The sequence below is a fragment of the Macrotis lagotis genome, chromosome 8, assembly GCF_037893015.1.
Source record: "Macrotis lagotis isolate mMagLag1 chromosome 8, bilby.v1.9.chrom.fasta, whole genome shotgun sequence".
NCBI lineage: Eukaryota > Metazoa > Chordata > Mammalia > Peramelemorphia > Peramelidae > Macrotis > Macrotis lagotis.
This window is the reverse complement of record NC_133665.1, coordinates 151,828,751-151,843,710: the sequence shown is the minus strand read 5'-3', so window position 1 is coordinate 151,843,710 and position 14,960 is coordinate 151,828,751. Positions and strand designations below refer to the sequence as shown.

The following is a 14,960-nucleotide window of genomic DNA, read 5'->3' as shown; positions in this document are numbered from 1 at the left end:
TGGGTGGGCCTTCTGAGCCCAACTCTCAGTTATCTATTTTCAACTCCTTTTGGAGAAGGGGTGTGGGGGGTGGGGAGGAGTGTGGTGAAGGAGACTTGCCCTCTGGCTTGGGGGAAGGTCAGCTAAGATAAGAATAAGAAAAGTTAATTCTAGCCATCTATCCTACACTTAAGCAAGTCTGTAATGGACTAGCACTGTAAGATAGCACAAAAAGTCATAATTTGGGTAAAAATTATGGTGCTAAGTTTTGCCAAGTACTTTATGCATATTTCATTTGCTTCTCACAATATTATAAGAAGTGGTTGTTCTTTTATCCTTCCTTTAGAGGTGAGAAAACAAGTTTAGAGAAATCATGACTTGCCAAAACCCCTAGCTTATTGAGGAAGAATTGAAATTCAACTTTTAGGTGTTTCCCTATTCATTATTCCAGTATTCTTTAAAGCAGGATTAAGGCCCTGGAGGATGACCCCCCCCCCAAGAAGGGGATGACTGATGAACCCTAAGCAATGGAAATAACCAGTGGGGGTAGTTTTCACCCCCCACACACCTCTTCATAGCTAATGGTGGATTTGTCTAATGGGGTACAAGTCCCTCGGAGTGGGAAGTCTATAACCTAACATGAATCAGGCATTGTACAAGTCATGATTCGCCATGCCCTGATCCCCGTCACTGTGCCCTCCCTGCCCCTCACCCCATTCAGTTTCTAGAGGGAGGGGGTGCTATTGGGATGAACAGGCATCCATGGGTTGTAATTCCCTTATCTTTGCCCAAAGAACACACCCTTCTGACCTTCCTATTTCTGAGGAGAGCTCTACCAGCCTTCCAACTGCAAGGTTCTCAACCTCAATAGCCTTGATGCTAAGCTCATTGGAAACCGCTTTCTTCAGTTAATCTGATGATTGTTTTTCAATTTTCCATCCTTCCCGGTAGCATTTGACAGTGCTGACCACTTTTACTCTTGGATACTTTTCTCCTTGGTTTCTCACTCTCCTTTGGTGGCTCATCATCATCACACACACACACACACACACACACACACTCTCGCTCTCCTCACACATCCTCTCCAGAACATTTTGAACTTGATGTCTGTCCTTAGGCATTTAAAACTCAAGTTCAAAAGAAAACTCAGGTTTCCTTCCAAACCTGCCCTTTTCTGATCTTCTCTTTTTCTCCCGGGTATGCCACATCCTTCTATCACAGACTCACAGCTTTTAGTCTTAGCCTTGACTCATTTTCTCTCACCCCCATACACTTAACAAATCTTGTCTTTAATCTATTTCAGGATCTTCCACATCTATCTTCTACTTCTACCACCACCACCACAATTCAGACCCATGGCTACATTACTGCCACAGCTTCCTCTGTTTCCACTGCAAGCCTCTATACACACCAAACTTGCCCACACTGCTGCCCCAGATTTTACAGGAACAAATCACTGAACAAAAGAGAGGTTTACTTATTTAAATAAGTAAACATTTCTTTTGCTCAATTTTTTTGTGATCAGGAAGTTTGAAGATGATTACATCATGCCCTACTGCCTTTCTTTGTAAGAAAATGGGGTGTCTTAAAATATTTTCGATCTCTGTCTGCCCCAATGATAAAATTAAAATTACCAACATTAATATTTGTATGTGGGGAAAAATGACTTGTTCCTGTAAAATCTTTGTGGACTTTAAAAACAAAAATGAAGGCAGCCAGAGGTAAAACTGAATTGAAAACGGCCCTTTAAGTTTGACAGAAGCATTCATTTTTAAAAGCGGCTTTCTTTAAGCTATTACTTGCACAAAGCATTAAATACCCCTGTAGAATCTTAGCTCCCTCATTTACAAACAAAATACTTTGATTTGGGTTAAAAATCCTGGTGCTCCACAAGGACCTATGTATTATGTTAATCAGGGGAAGTTTATCTGTGTTACTTTCCAAACCCTTAATCTTGCAAAGCACAACTCTAAGGGTGGCAACTACTGCAGATTGTGCTACACACAACTGTCACATCTCTTGACCAGGATGTTGGTTTCCTCTCAAGGGGAAATGCATTATTTAGAATGTGAAAAGGTGACAATTGGTACTTTTACCACTATCCTTTGCTAAATAACACGTGGCAGTGCAAAACATACTGATTTCTTAGTAACTGTGACTTGTGTATTGGACCAAAGCTTCTCAGTTACTTCAGCTAACTGTGAAACCTACTATGCTATTCAGTTCAACAAGAGAACAGGTTTATATGATTGTGGTCCGAACATGAGAAAGGTTGAACTAGGAGATTGACTAGGAAAAATAAATGGCTAACACCCCCTTTAGCCATCCGAATACCTCAAATCTATTTCGTTTAGCTTCTACTGTGAACTAAAATTCAAGTGTCTGATTCACCTGCATCAGTACTCTTCCCACTCGGACACATAGAGCAATTAGGATTTAGCAATTTTAAAAGGGTGGAAAAGTTTCTTAGCTCCTTAGCAGTTTTCTAGCGATGCTGGTCTGACTCTAGCCTATTTACCCAATGACAGGCCTGGATCTGAAACAGCTCCCAAGTTGTCAAGACTTGGCAAGAATCCAAAATATTACCTCCTGTACTAACGAGGATTCAGTACAATGGGCCGTTTTTGTTGTTCAGACATGTTCACCTTTGTGTCCCCAATTGGGATTTTCTTGGCAACGATACTAGAGTAGTTTGCTGGTTCCTTCTCCAGCTCCTTTTACAAATAAGGAAACTGAGGCAAACCCGTATAAGTGACTTGCCCAGGGCTCACAGCTAGTTAAATGTCTAAGGCCACATTTGAAGGCAGGAAGTTGAGAAATCCTGAATTCCCCAATTCCAGCCTAATGCTCTAACTACTCTTGCACCTAGGTTTCCAAAATAGAACTTTAGTGAGAGACTTCTCTTTTGACAAAAATCTTCATGAAAAAATCAGTTAAATATTGATTTTTTGTTTTGTTTTAATGCATAGGAGGAATATTGGGTCTTACAAGTAACATAGCTTAAGTATGGAAAACTTCATCTCCAGATGTTTAACCACCGACTGGTAACATTTTTCGAGCCACAGCAACACTAAAACATCCTTTGGAATTGAAAGCATCCTTACCAATAAAACCTAAAAATCTGAAAATGAGATTTGAAATAGATTGAAATGTACAAAACCTCTCCTTTTTACAATTAAATATCATAACTATTGCAAATCACAAGGAGTCAATCGCAATGTTAGGGCTTTATTATTCTTTTTTAAATATTTGAGATTAATTCTTTGTAAATATTGGCAAGCAGTAAGACAAATTATTCTGAGATCTATTTGAAAAAGCAGATTGAGAAAGTGAAATCAGCGGGCTTCCTAACAGCAACACCGCAAAACACTCTAGGCTCTTTTGAAAAATTCATATCTGAACTCCAAACCAGAAATATTAATGTACAAAATAGCATCATAAAAAAATCTCACAAGATAATGCAGACAATAAAATTTAAAACACATAAAAATAATTACTACATGCTACAAAACAGCTTTCAGCATTTTTCTTTTAACAAATCTAATGAAAGATACTTAAATTAGGCAATTTTCTTGATTCCTGGAGGTATTTTTGTGCTACTAAAATGAGCACTTAATGGCAAGTAACTTCTAAATTGTACAATTAAATATGACTGCGATAACTCAATAGAAATATTTATCCTGCTGGCCAGTGTGGGACCATTCCCTGCTATCTGAAATCGTTGTCCTAACATTCACATTCAGATTCCTAAAAAACAAAGGTGTTTTTCAAGTCATGAAAATTTATACTGTACAGAACCCTTAAGTCTACAGCAATACTATTATAAAATAATACATACATATTTAATGATTTCTCTACGTGTGATACTTCCATAGCTAGGATCCACAAAAAGAAATTGATCACCCTTTCAGGATTTTATCAGGATGTCATAAACTTGATTACAACAAAGATGCTCAGGTCAACACAATGCAAATAAAACCGTAATTAAAATGCATTTTGAACCAGTTTCACTTGATTACATATGCGTACAATACCAAAGAGTATTTCATGCTAAGATGTCACACAATGTCAGTTTGATGCTCTGAGGGAATCTCATATATTCTGGGAAGTACAAGAGGGCTGCGTTCACAACTGAAAACAGAACCTTAATTTCTCCATTCTAATTTGAATGACAAAAACGTCAGGAAAATAATTTCTTTTAAATGGCTACAGTATATACATGTTTTCACACATCATTTGATTTTCAAAAAATTTTGAAAATATTTTTAGTTGGAAAAAATAACTTACTATTTACTTATTAGCATTGTTATCATTTTGCCAGTACACTATAAAGGGAAATTAGTTGAAAATAATACTATTTTATGGAAATGGGTTAACTTAAACACTTTGGTAAAAGATATAAAGCATCAAAAATTAGTGGCCATTAGTTTCTTGAAATTAACTGAAAAATTTTCATAACATTTCATAATTCTCCAATTTTTTTTATACATTTTATAGAATGTTAGTTTTATGTGTACTATATAACCATAGTCAAGTAGAAGAGAATCATGAATACAACTTAATTTAAGAATTCCTTTATTAGTAAACTGTCTTATAGGATTTTTTTTTTAATTTATTCTGAACATATAAAGGGTGAACCAAACAATACTAGAAATTTTAACAGGCCACCACTAGACTCCTATTCAAGTACATTAAAAAAAAATTTCCCTCATTATTCTTTTTTCTTTTTATGTATCTTGTCCATTTCCAATAATAAAATGGGAAATGTATTATTAAGGCTGCCAAATGAGCAAAAGGATGGTTCCCATATGTTTAAACTTTCTGCATGGAAAATAATTCATGTACTGAGCAAATTAAGTTTAAATGAATAACAGTTTACTAAATACTAAACAAATATAATTTAACAGTATGACTCAAAATTCACTAATATTTTTGGAAAATGAGGAAAGTTTATTTGGGGAGTTCAAACTGTACATTTTACATCAATGCTTTAAAAGATTTACAAATCAACATGGCAAAAAAAGCTAAATCAGAAAGGAAAAAGCCCTTTTAAATATATGATCCAATCTCCCTATAAAAAAGGAACACTGTATCTTACTTGCTTTAGCAGCAAGTGCCATTGATTGCCTTTGGCCAACCATCACATATACCAGGATGGAGCAACCAGTCTCACACCAGGATATTTTACCATCAAGCAAAATGGAAATTCAAAAAATGTGTGTGTACACACATACACAAACTTGGAAATGTCAATGCCACTTTGAAAAACATCTTCATGTGCTACCTCTGACAAACATCCCTAAAAAAGAAATGCACTTTTAATATGTATTGCTACACATGAAGGATATAAGCAAATGCTGTTTTTAACAACATTTATTTTAAACTTTAGTTGGGTAAAAATGGATGTTAAATTCAACAGGGCAGTGGCAAGTTTACCAAGTAATTTAGGATAGATATTCCTGAAATCAAACCTATTTGCTAAATTTCTTTTCCTCCTCTTCAACAACGAATTCAAATCTTCAGCTACTGTTGTTTCTTAGGGAAGTAGCAATCCCTCAAACATACAGCAAACCTCAGTGTCATGACACTTTTTACTTAGGTAAGCATCTGAAGAGAGAATAACTTCCAAGGCAGATTTGACTTAGAAACACTGACTGACTGGTTCTGTTTCTTGTTCCCAAAGCAAATCATGTTACAAGCAGAGCAATGGTGAGCTATCTTGGTTGGATGTGTCTTCAGTTTCTGGAATCCTAGGCAGGAGAGCAGATCGAGTTAATCCCCAAAATTTCTGAGGTGACATATCTTTCTTGGTGGCTGTAAATTTCCACCCAATATGACTTGAGCAAACTCTACACTGGGCAATAGTCCATGCATACCTAAAAAATAAAGCAAGCCATTATGTACTCCATCTTTAAAAGGTTCATACATTTTAAGAGAAATCTATTTCAAATAAAAATAAACATAAAACTAGTAATACATAGGCTAACTAGAATTTGAAGCCAAATTCTCAGTGTGATACTCAGAAAAGTAAAATCTTGTCAGGGCACATAACCTTTACAATCCAAAATATGCAGGAATTTGATTTCTAAATCCTAATGTTTCCTATAATAATAATCAGTCAATGCAACAAAATTCCTGTGGGGGGGGGGAACTGAAATGGCAGTTCTACTCTAGACATTTTAGTGGAAGAGAATCCATTAATAACAATATCACTTCAAGGAACCATCAGAATTGTTATTTTGCTCTGAGGTACCACTTCTTGTTTTGTGTAGGACTGAATGCTAATCTGGTAAATCTATTTCAGGGATGGAAAACTTTATAGGAAAAGTTTTTGATTGGTGAAACCTGAAACATTGGGTTTTCTCTCACACAAGAAAAGTAAAACTATGCTAACATAAGGGAATTTTTTCCCTTCCAAAACAGGGAAAACCTGAGGAATCTAGAATTTTTATTTTGAATCTAAGTTTACTCTGCACAAGAAGAACCCATGCATCATGCCAAGGCCACATGCTAGTCTTGCACCTGCGTTTTTTGTTAATTCTGCATTTTCATGCTCACTGAGAACAGCAGGATCTGTTTTTATCCTCCCACCTGCAGAAGTGTATATTTTTTCTTCTGTTTATAAATTAAACATTTCAAAAATTAATGATCATCACACTAGGACATCAAAGGCATTCAAGATAATAGTATTAAATTGATTCAAACAAGAATGAACCTGTTCTAAAATGAAGATGAAAGGATGTAAGGCCACAAACAGCATAATGCTTTTTCATTGGGAAAATAAATCAACAAAATATTTCTTATACAAAAGTATTCCAAAGGAGCAGGGAATTCTTATCCATCTTTGTTTCCACCACCACACAGAGTGCACTTTATATAGATGTTACAGTAAAATGAAAAACACTAATAATTTCATATTGCCTTTATCTACCACTTTGCAAAGTTAAATTTTAACTTTTTTGTGATCTGATTTCAGAGAAATCGCAAAACTACTCCTCCCCCTACCCTGTTGTTGCCTGATTTCAGAAAATATCCTCATCCTCTCCACTAAAAAGAAATAAAGTGACTTAATCCCTATATTTTAGGGGTTTTTGGGGGGAATCTCCCCAACTCCTTTCAACTTATAATACTAGAAACCAAGGTTCAGGATCCTTGGTTACTGAGAGCCTTGGACCCTATTTATTTCTACACATTGTTAAATAAATTCTTGGCTGGAGTAACTCTTGGTGTCTTTATTCCACTGTACCATATTGTGAGCAGTAAATATTTGAACTGACAAATAATTCCTAATTTTGTTCCCAAAATTAATTATTTGATAGTCTGGATAGTTAGTCCCAAATTGTAAAATGTCAATCCCCACTTAGGCATTATTTATCAAACTGAGCTTTCTCAATGGCATTAGATGAGAAATAAAAGTAGAAAAGTAAATGATTTTAGAAACTTAAAGGAGATCCTTAAATGTTAAACTCAAGGATTCTATGATTTTTTTCCTAGTTAAGGAAAATTAATACTCAATTAAGAAATCATTTCAATTTTCTGATAATGGTTACCTGTCTGATTTGGGGCAAATGATTTTATCCACTTCTCTGAACCCATAACACTTCGTGTGTAAAATAGGGGGCTTTACCCAGATGATTTCTAAAGTCTCTCAGTCTTGAAATTCCACAAAATACTTTTTGAAGCCTTACCACATCTAGGGCAACTGGAAGTCACTGAGAAGTAAACAACTGCAGGTCAACTGCAGGTCTTGCTCTACTAGAACTAACAATCTACTTGAGGAGACCACCTCACTACCCCAGTCCCTGACACTTGACAGCAATGAGAGACAGAAACGAAATGTCATATTAAGAGGGAAGCTACTTTTGGAACTGGCACAGTGAGGAAAGACTTAATGAAGAAAGTGAGAGCTGAAAATGGTCTTATTAAATATAACTCTTGAAATGACATCAGCTAACTAGCCAGTGGGAGCAGTGATTGGTATGGGTACTCCAAGAATTCCTCCTTAACCCTGTGCTGAAATTCAACTTTTTTATTAATGACTTGAAGGCACAGCTCAATACCATAATGGATGAAAAAAAAAATAGGAACCACAAAGATGTCAAGAGTGGAGTTGAACAATGAAGACAGAATAATACTACAGAAAGAAAATGGGACTGGGTGTCAGATGACCTGAGTTCAAATTATGCCTCTACAAACCCTAGCCTCCACTCACTCATCTTTAAAGGTAAGAGGTTGCCTTAGGGAATGGCTGGGGTGGGGGGGGGGGCTCTTCACATCAAGGCCTCTGCTTGGGTTCAAGAAATCAATTGCAAAACTATAGAAGAGATGTAAAGGGAGATAAGAAGTCTTTGTGCAAAATTAGTGATTTTAGTGAACTGTTCAATTCACCAAAAAAGCTCATGCTCTCTTAGGGTACATTAATGAAAACTCTTCAGAACAAAGAGACAGTCTTGTTATTCCTTGCCTTAGATCACATCTGTTGCATTATGCAGGTTTAGGAAAATATCTTATGTCTATGTGATGAAAACTCACAACCACGCCATGAGACTGTGCTAAAAGAACTGTAAAATTTAGCTAAATAGAAATGATGACTGGGGGAATCATGGAGGCATTATGGCTACCTTTAAGTAAATGAACAATTACATGGAAGAAGAATAAGTTTGCATGACTTTGCTTGACTCCAGATGGGGAAAAGGGGACAAACTACAGGGAGGTCTATACTGGCTCTAAATACAGAAAGATTTTTGACAATTCTAGCTGTTCACTAGCTCATTATATAATGAGCTCCCATGACAGGCAGTTTGTGGGCCAAGGCTGACTGCCCACTTGTTAGAGAGGGGATTCTTTTTTTGAGTTCCCTTCCAACTCCTTTCTATTTATTCTGAACTTAAACAACAAAGAGTAATCATAAAAATTCATAAAAGAGGAGAGACTATGCACAGGAAACCTGAAGTCCAGCTGATCACTTAGCTTTGTTTACCTGTCCCATCTGTAGAAGGATCTGCTCTCCAGGATTGTTAGCAGGATGAACTGGGTTTGCAAACTATAAAGTACTATATAAATGCTCTTATTATTGATAGTATTGTTCTTACTCTTTTCTTTGAGAGAGACTAGATCCCCTGTATGTGGAGTCACAAGTCACTAGATCAGCTTCAAGTCTGGACTATGACAGGATCTGTTGACCTAAATTTCTTCACTTTATAAAAGGGGAACACTGGACTGGCTGGGTGGCTAAATCTCGTAAAATTTACCTAAACTTTACATTGCTTCAAGTGCCTTCATTTCATTCTTCATTTACTAATCATTTATTCATTTACCTGACAAACAGGCATTGTTAGCGAAAAATAAATTATAGCTTATCAAATTTATTTAAAATGTTCTGCTTAGTTCTTGAGGACTTCAGAAGATTCATAGCAGTCTATTATGGCAGTCATGCACGGATTACATTTTAATATAAATCATTCATTATATTTGTGGGATATAAGCCAAAATGAGAGAGACTATTTACCTTAGATATAAAATTTAAAAGTCTAAACGATTGGGCTGCTTACATTTAGGAATCATCCATTTTAAACTAGTGCATATTAATAACACATTTGATGACTTAAAGGTGAATACAACAATTTGATTAAATCAAGTAAAGTCAAGTAAACTTGTGTGGCAATTCTCTAGACAGTGGGGTCTACTCTTATGCCTACTAGTTTATTAGCTTCTCTGGCATAGCAGAGGAATATGGGCCAAAAAACCATGGTCCAGTGTTGGAGACAACACAGCATTTAGAATCAGACACCTGTCTCAGTGCTAACACTTTCCCTCTCCAGCCTCCTCTCCAACCTACCTGTGACCTGAGGGAAAGCAGTTTCCACTTTCTTCATCTGTAAAAATGAGAGTTTAACTAGATGTCCTTTAATAACCTTTCTGATCTAAATCCACGATTCTGAGATCAGTTTTAGCTGGTCATAAAGTATTTTACTTTCAGGACATGAATAACAGGCTGGAGAGTTTTTTGCCTCCCATTTAAATTTTGCTCTAGGGTCATAGCATTTAGCAATCTCTTCTTACCTTTGCATTCTATGCTATTTACTTATGTAAAGGGTGTAAGAAAATAATACGCAGCTGCTGCTCAGTATTCACAGGTTGGGGAACATTTAAGCAGAATTATTCGTTTCATTTTATAATTGTGATTGTGTAATTCTGGCTCAAGACTTTTGGCTTCTGAGTCTGAATATGGCACAAAATACACTAAGCTCTAAGAAGTTAAATTTAAAAAAACAAGGAAAAACAACATTCAACAACCACCAAATTACCCGGGAAACCAGCTGTGTTCTGTTGAAGATCGGCCAGTCAGATTGAGATTACAAGCCTTGTACACCGTAAGTGTCTCATGCACATATCCATGAGGATTCACATAGGCTGCCATAGGCCCACATAAGGACAAACTACAACAGAAAAATCAAGACCAGTCATAGAAATCACATTTGAATCCGGAATCAAAGTCTTTCTATTTAATTTTAACAATCAGAATGGGTAAGAAATAGAAGGGTCATGGGCTTTTGGTAATAACGTTGATTATTTTTATCCCCCCCAATGTTTTTTAATCCCATCTTGATTTATGAGTACTATTAAGAGTCAAAGGTAGTACTTTCAAAATACACATAATACTTTCCAGTCAGCCTAATTTTATCTGGCTGTTCTGAAAAGGTTTAAGGATGATCAATAAAAATTCTTTGGCTTTTAAAAGCAAAGAAATCTAAGAACTAAAAAATAAAATATAAAATCATAGGAGCTATCTCCTCCCCACCCCCTACATATATACCAGATACAAAAAAGATCTTTAATTTATTAGAAGTTATTTCTTGCAGTTATTTATATCATGGAAAGAGACCTATATTTTCACTCTGGCTTTGTCTCCAAGTTGTTTTAAGCTACAGCAAATGTTCGGTGCAGGTTTAGCTAGATGACCTCTAAGAACCCTTTGAATACTTGGTGACTTTGTTCCCTACATCTCTGCAATTTTATGAATCATTAACTCAAAAGTCACAACTTTAGAGTGGATGGATGTGTGTGTGAAAATGTAAATTAAGAGTTTCACAAGAAACACAGACCTACTGCTAAGTGTATTTCTTTTAAAAACTAATGCCTTCATATTCAAATGTTCCTTTGTGGATTGTGTTAGGTACAAGTAAAAAAAAAATGCATGAGATCCTACATCAAACCCAAAATCAAATGAGTCCAGAGTAAATCTAGAATTAGGTTAGAGAGATCCAGGGGAGTAGTCATGAATCTCGTTTCTATTCTCAGCTCTACCAAAAGTAGGCTGTGTGACAATGAAGGAACGGCTTCACTCTTGGGAGTTTAATCTTCTTTAGGAGGGGTCTGAAGGTGTCACTGCTGACAAGTCACTTGAAGGATATATATCCACTTCTCCTTTGTGTGCTGGAAGCAACAATACTTACCCTCTTTAGGAAATTCTGGGTGTTTCTATTACAACATAATTACAGCAAAGAGGCCGATTGAGCATGTAAAGAGAAGCTTGTCTCTTCTGTCCCTGGGTGCCTGCACCAAACCCACAATTGCTGCAGCTACAGCCCAATTGCCTGACTGGCCTTGGGTGGCATTCCAGAACCACAACTGTCAGAGTTGGAGGGACATCAGAGGCTTCTAGTCCAGCCCACAGCAAACTTAGTCTAAACATACAAACAAGAGGTCATCCAGCTACTTTCCCAGGGATGGGGAATGTGCCTGATGAAGTACAATTCACTTCTGGAGAGCTTTAATTGGGAATTTTTCCTTATCTGAAATCCAAATGTGTTTCTTTGCAAACTCCATTCACTATTTCTGATGGCAGTTGCTGCCTTTAGAAGAAGTTTTAGAGGCAGGGGGATGCAGTCAGAAAAAGCAGAGTTCACTAAACTTAGCTGTGAGATCTTGGCAAGTTAAATCACCTGTGTTTGTAAAATGAGGATGATAAAAGTCTCCCTCCCAGGGATGTTGTTGTTAGTTATCTGTAAAGGATTTAGTGCAGATTCTGATTACACAGGAGGGATTGTACAAATGTTTGTTAGCTTCCAGGACAAAACTTTTTATTGTCGTATGGCAGCTCTCTTGAAAAACACAAGACTCCATCCAAAGACCGCCCCATGGTGTAGGTGCTGTGCCCCCCACCCCCAGCTCGGATTATATTCTCTCAAGTAGTTTCAGTCCTAAGATTCTTATGTGACCATAAATTAGAGCAAGGCTTGGCTGAAAGAGAAGATCACTTGCTGAAGCCTGAGGAGGAAGATTAATCATCTTAGGTTCTGCGATCAGAAAAGAACCCAAAGAACAAAGGATTTTTTCATTTTTATTAGAGTTCTGGTTAAATATCAAAAAAGAATACAAAGGAATTATTGACTCCTACAATTCCATAAGAGATTTACATGGAATAATTTGTGATCTATTTTTTAGAAAAATATTATTCCTACCCAATAAAGTCAATTTTATTAATTTATATCCATAACTGCTTAGTACTTATTGTGTATATTTTTCTTTTCACAAAGTTTAAAATAAATTTAAAAGAAACTTTGAATTGACAATCACATTTTCCAGTAATTAATAGGTAAAGGATTTTACATGATCAGTGAAAAAATTCAACAACTAAAATATAAAAGCATCTTTGATAAAACTGCATTTGTCTATAATTTTTCTCCTTGAACATTTTCTATTATTATCCCCCTCTTTTTTAATCCCCAAAATTCCTAGCAGGTGTTCAAAAAAATCTTTTAATTTAATTGAAATGAATAAGAATCTCACCTGAATATTTCAGTTTTGGTGGTGATTTCTGTTTCTTGACATTGCTTACAGCAAAGGGAGGTACACTTAAAAAAACACACACACACACACACATGACAGTCTTAGAAGTTAAACAGAAGAAAATAATTATATACTCTGTTAAACCATCTCAGCAGTAAAGCTAATATATAGCATAGGATATAACACATTTTTCTAAACTTTTGAATGCCATATTTCCCAAATATATTCCTTAGACATTTTAAAAAACCAAAAACCGGAGAGAGGACAGAAAGACAGAAAGATCAGAGAGTAAATGAGAAAATGCCAGATCCAAGCTGATCAAAATCAAACTAAATACAGAAATCTGCCAGATAAAAATTCAGTTAAACCAGTATCTGAAGACACCAAGACACAACTGAAATCCTCTTTGCCCTAAAAGAATTTAAATTCTAATGCTGGAGGTTGGGGATGGAGCTGAAAGGGTGAATACAACATGTATAAGGAGAAATCTGATACATAGGAATCTGAGAAAGAAGAGATGATAAATGTCTGGGGGTGGGGGTGAGGGGATTGTACCTAAGCTGAAAGAAGATAAGAGGAGGGGGAATGCCACCAAGGCAGAGAGAGAAAATGATTTGGGTATTTCTACAACGGTGTGAGATGAAATGTCAAGTTTGAGGAAACTATTATGTGGTTGAACTGTGGAGTCTATAAAGTGGAAAAGTGTGATCTGAGAATGGAAAGGGCCACTGGAGGCAGATCAGAGAGGAGTCTGTGCCATAGAAAAGTGACACCAGAAAGTAAGAGCAGATTTGTGATCAGAATGATGTGGCCCTATCTGTACCTTTCAAAGATTACTGTGTGAAAACCAGATTGGTGAAGGGTGATACCAACTGAAGGGGGATTATTTAGATAGCAATTCGAAGAGTCAAGGAAGGCGGTGATGGGGACCCAGTCTAGGGTAGTAGTCTTGGTAACTAACATACAATAGACCTCAGGAGGAAAACTTGCCACTAATTAGAAAATGGAGGGAGAAAGTGAATTCAAGGGTGGAACTCGGGTGATCAGCAGGGCTAGTGCTAGAAACAAGAGGGAAGTCTGAAAGGGGCAACACTGGGGGGAGAACAGGCCATTTTACAATGGCTGACAATATTCCTAGAGAGGCAAGAGGCAGGGCAGAAATACATTTTGCCTCCAACTCTCAGATTTAATAGTCATTTGTATGAAGAGAAGTGTTCTCTTTAAGGTGATAAGAAATCACCAAAGGAAAAGAAGTCAGGATGACCTAAGGTATAGGGAACAGCCACGATTAGAGCAAGGAAGACAGATCTAGCAAAAGAGATGGAGGAATGAACAGCAACATGCAGGGGGGAAAAAAAGAGAGAAAAATGGCAATGAAGTAAAAAAAAAATGTCAAGGAAAGGAGTAGTCATTCTAAGAGTCAAAGTCAAGGAAGATAAAGAATAAGAAAAGGTCAGGGATTAGAAGTTAGAGGAACACTGAATTTTGCTCAATATTCATTTTATGCCACACTCATCCAATTGGCAGAAGAGGGTAAGATAGTAAGAGTCAATACTGGAGACTGAAATCTTGCTGATGGACTGTGCACCTGCCCTGGCTGGGCCTTACTGACAAAGAGAAATACACCATTCATCTTCTGAATCTTTCCTGTCTGTCTTGCTTGATTTGGATCCTTGTTGCTACTCTACTTACTATTCAAGTCACACCTCTTTTCTCATGAAGTTTATTAGAGGGGCATTCTTTGTCAAAGCAAAAAAACTAGAAACAGTGTGAGTGTACAATGACCTGAGAATGGCTGAAAAATTGTAGAATATGATCATAATATAATATTACTATACCATAAGAAACAAATGCCATCCAAAAATATAGGAATAATTCCATAAACTGCTACAGAGTGAAGAGTTTAAAAACCAAGAGAAAAATCTAAACAATGACTACAAATAAAGGAAAACAACACTAAAATGCTTCCAAACTCAGATCAATTACAATGATTAGCTTTCATTCCCAGAGGAAAAGGAGGAAACAACACTCTCCTTTCAATAGAAAAGCAGGGGGTCACGGACAAAAAGGGCATAGATATTGTCAAATATGATTGCTTGGTTAGTTGGACTTCATTCAAATATTTCTTTATTAAAAGGAAGAATTCAATGGGAGGGTAAAGGGCTACGCTGGGAAAATTTTCAAAAAAG

The 14,960-nt window shown here is 36.5% G+C and overlaps 1 protein-coding gene across 5 annotated transcripts in view; it reads right to left on the bottom strand.

Moving 5' to 3' along the window:
* Window positions 1-2,871: 2,871 nt before the first annotated feature.
* Window positions 2,872-14,960, bottom strand: part of CRBN (cereblon) — a 36,074-nt gene continuing 23,985 nt past the window's right edge. For 4 of the 5 annotated variants that reach the window (XM_074198687.1, XM_074198688.1, XM_074198689.1 and 1 more), the window contains exons 9-11: window positions 12,772-12,836; window positions 10,287-10,418; window positions 2,894-5,855 (exon numbers count right to left, since the gene is read on the bottom strand). In XM_074198687.1, the coding sequence (XP_074054788.1) occupies window positions 5,672-5,855; window positions 10,287-10,418; window positions 12,772-12,836 (381 nt within the window). In that variant the 3' untranslated portion in view covers window positions 2,894-5,671. Of the gene's footprint in view, window positions 5,856-10,286; window positions 10,419-12,771; window positions 12,837-14,960 lie in introns of all 5 variants that reach the window. The other variant, XM_074198691.1, reaches the window with a different exon arrangement.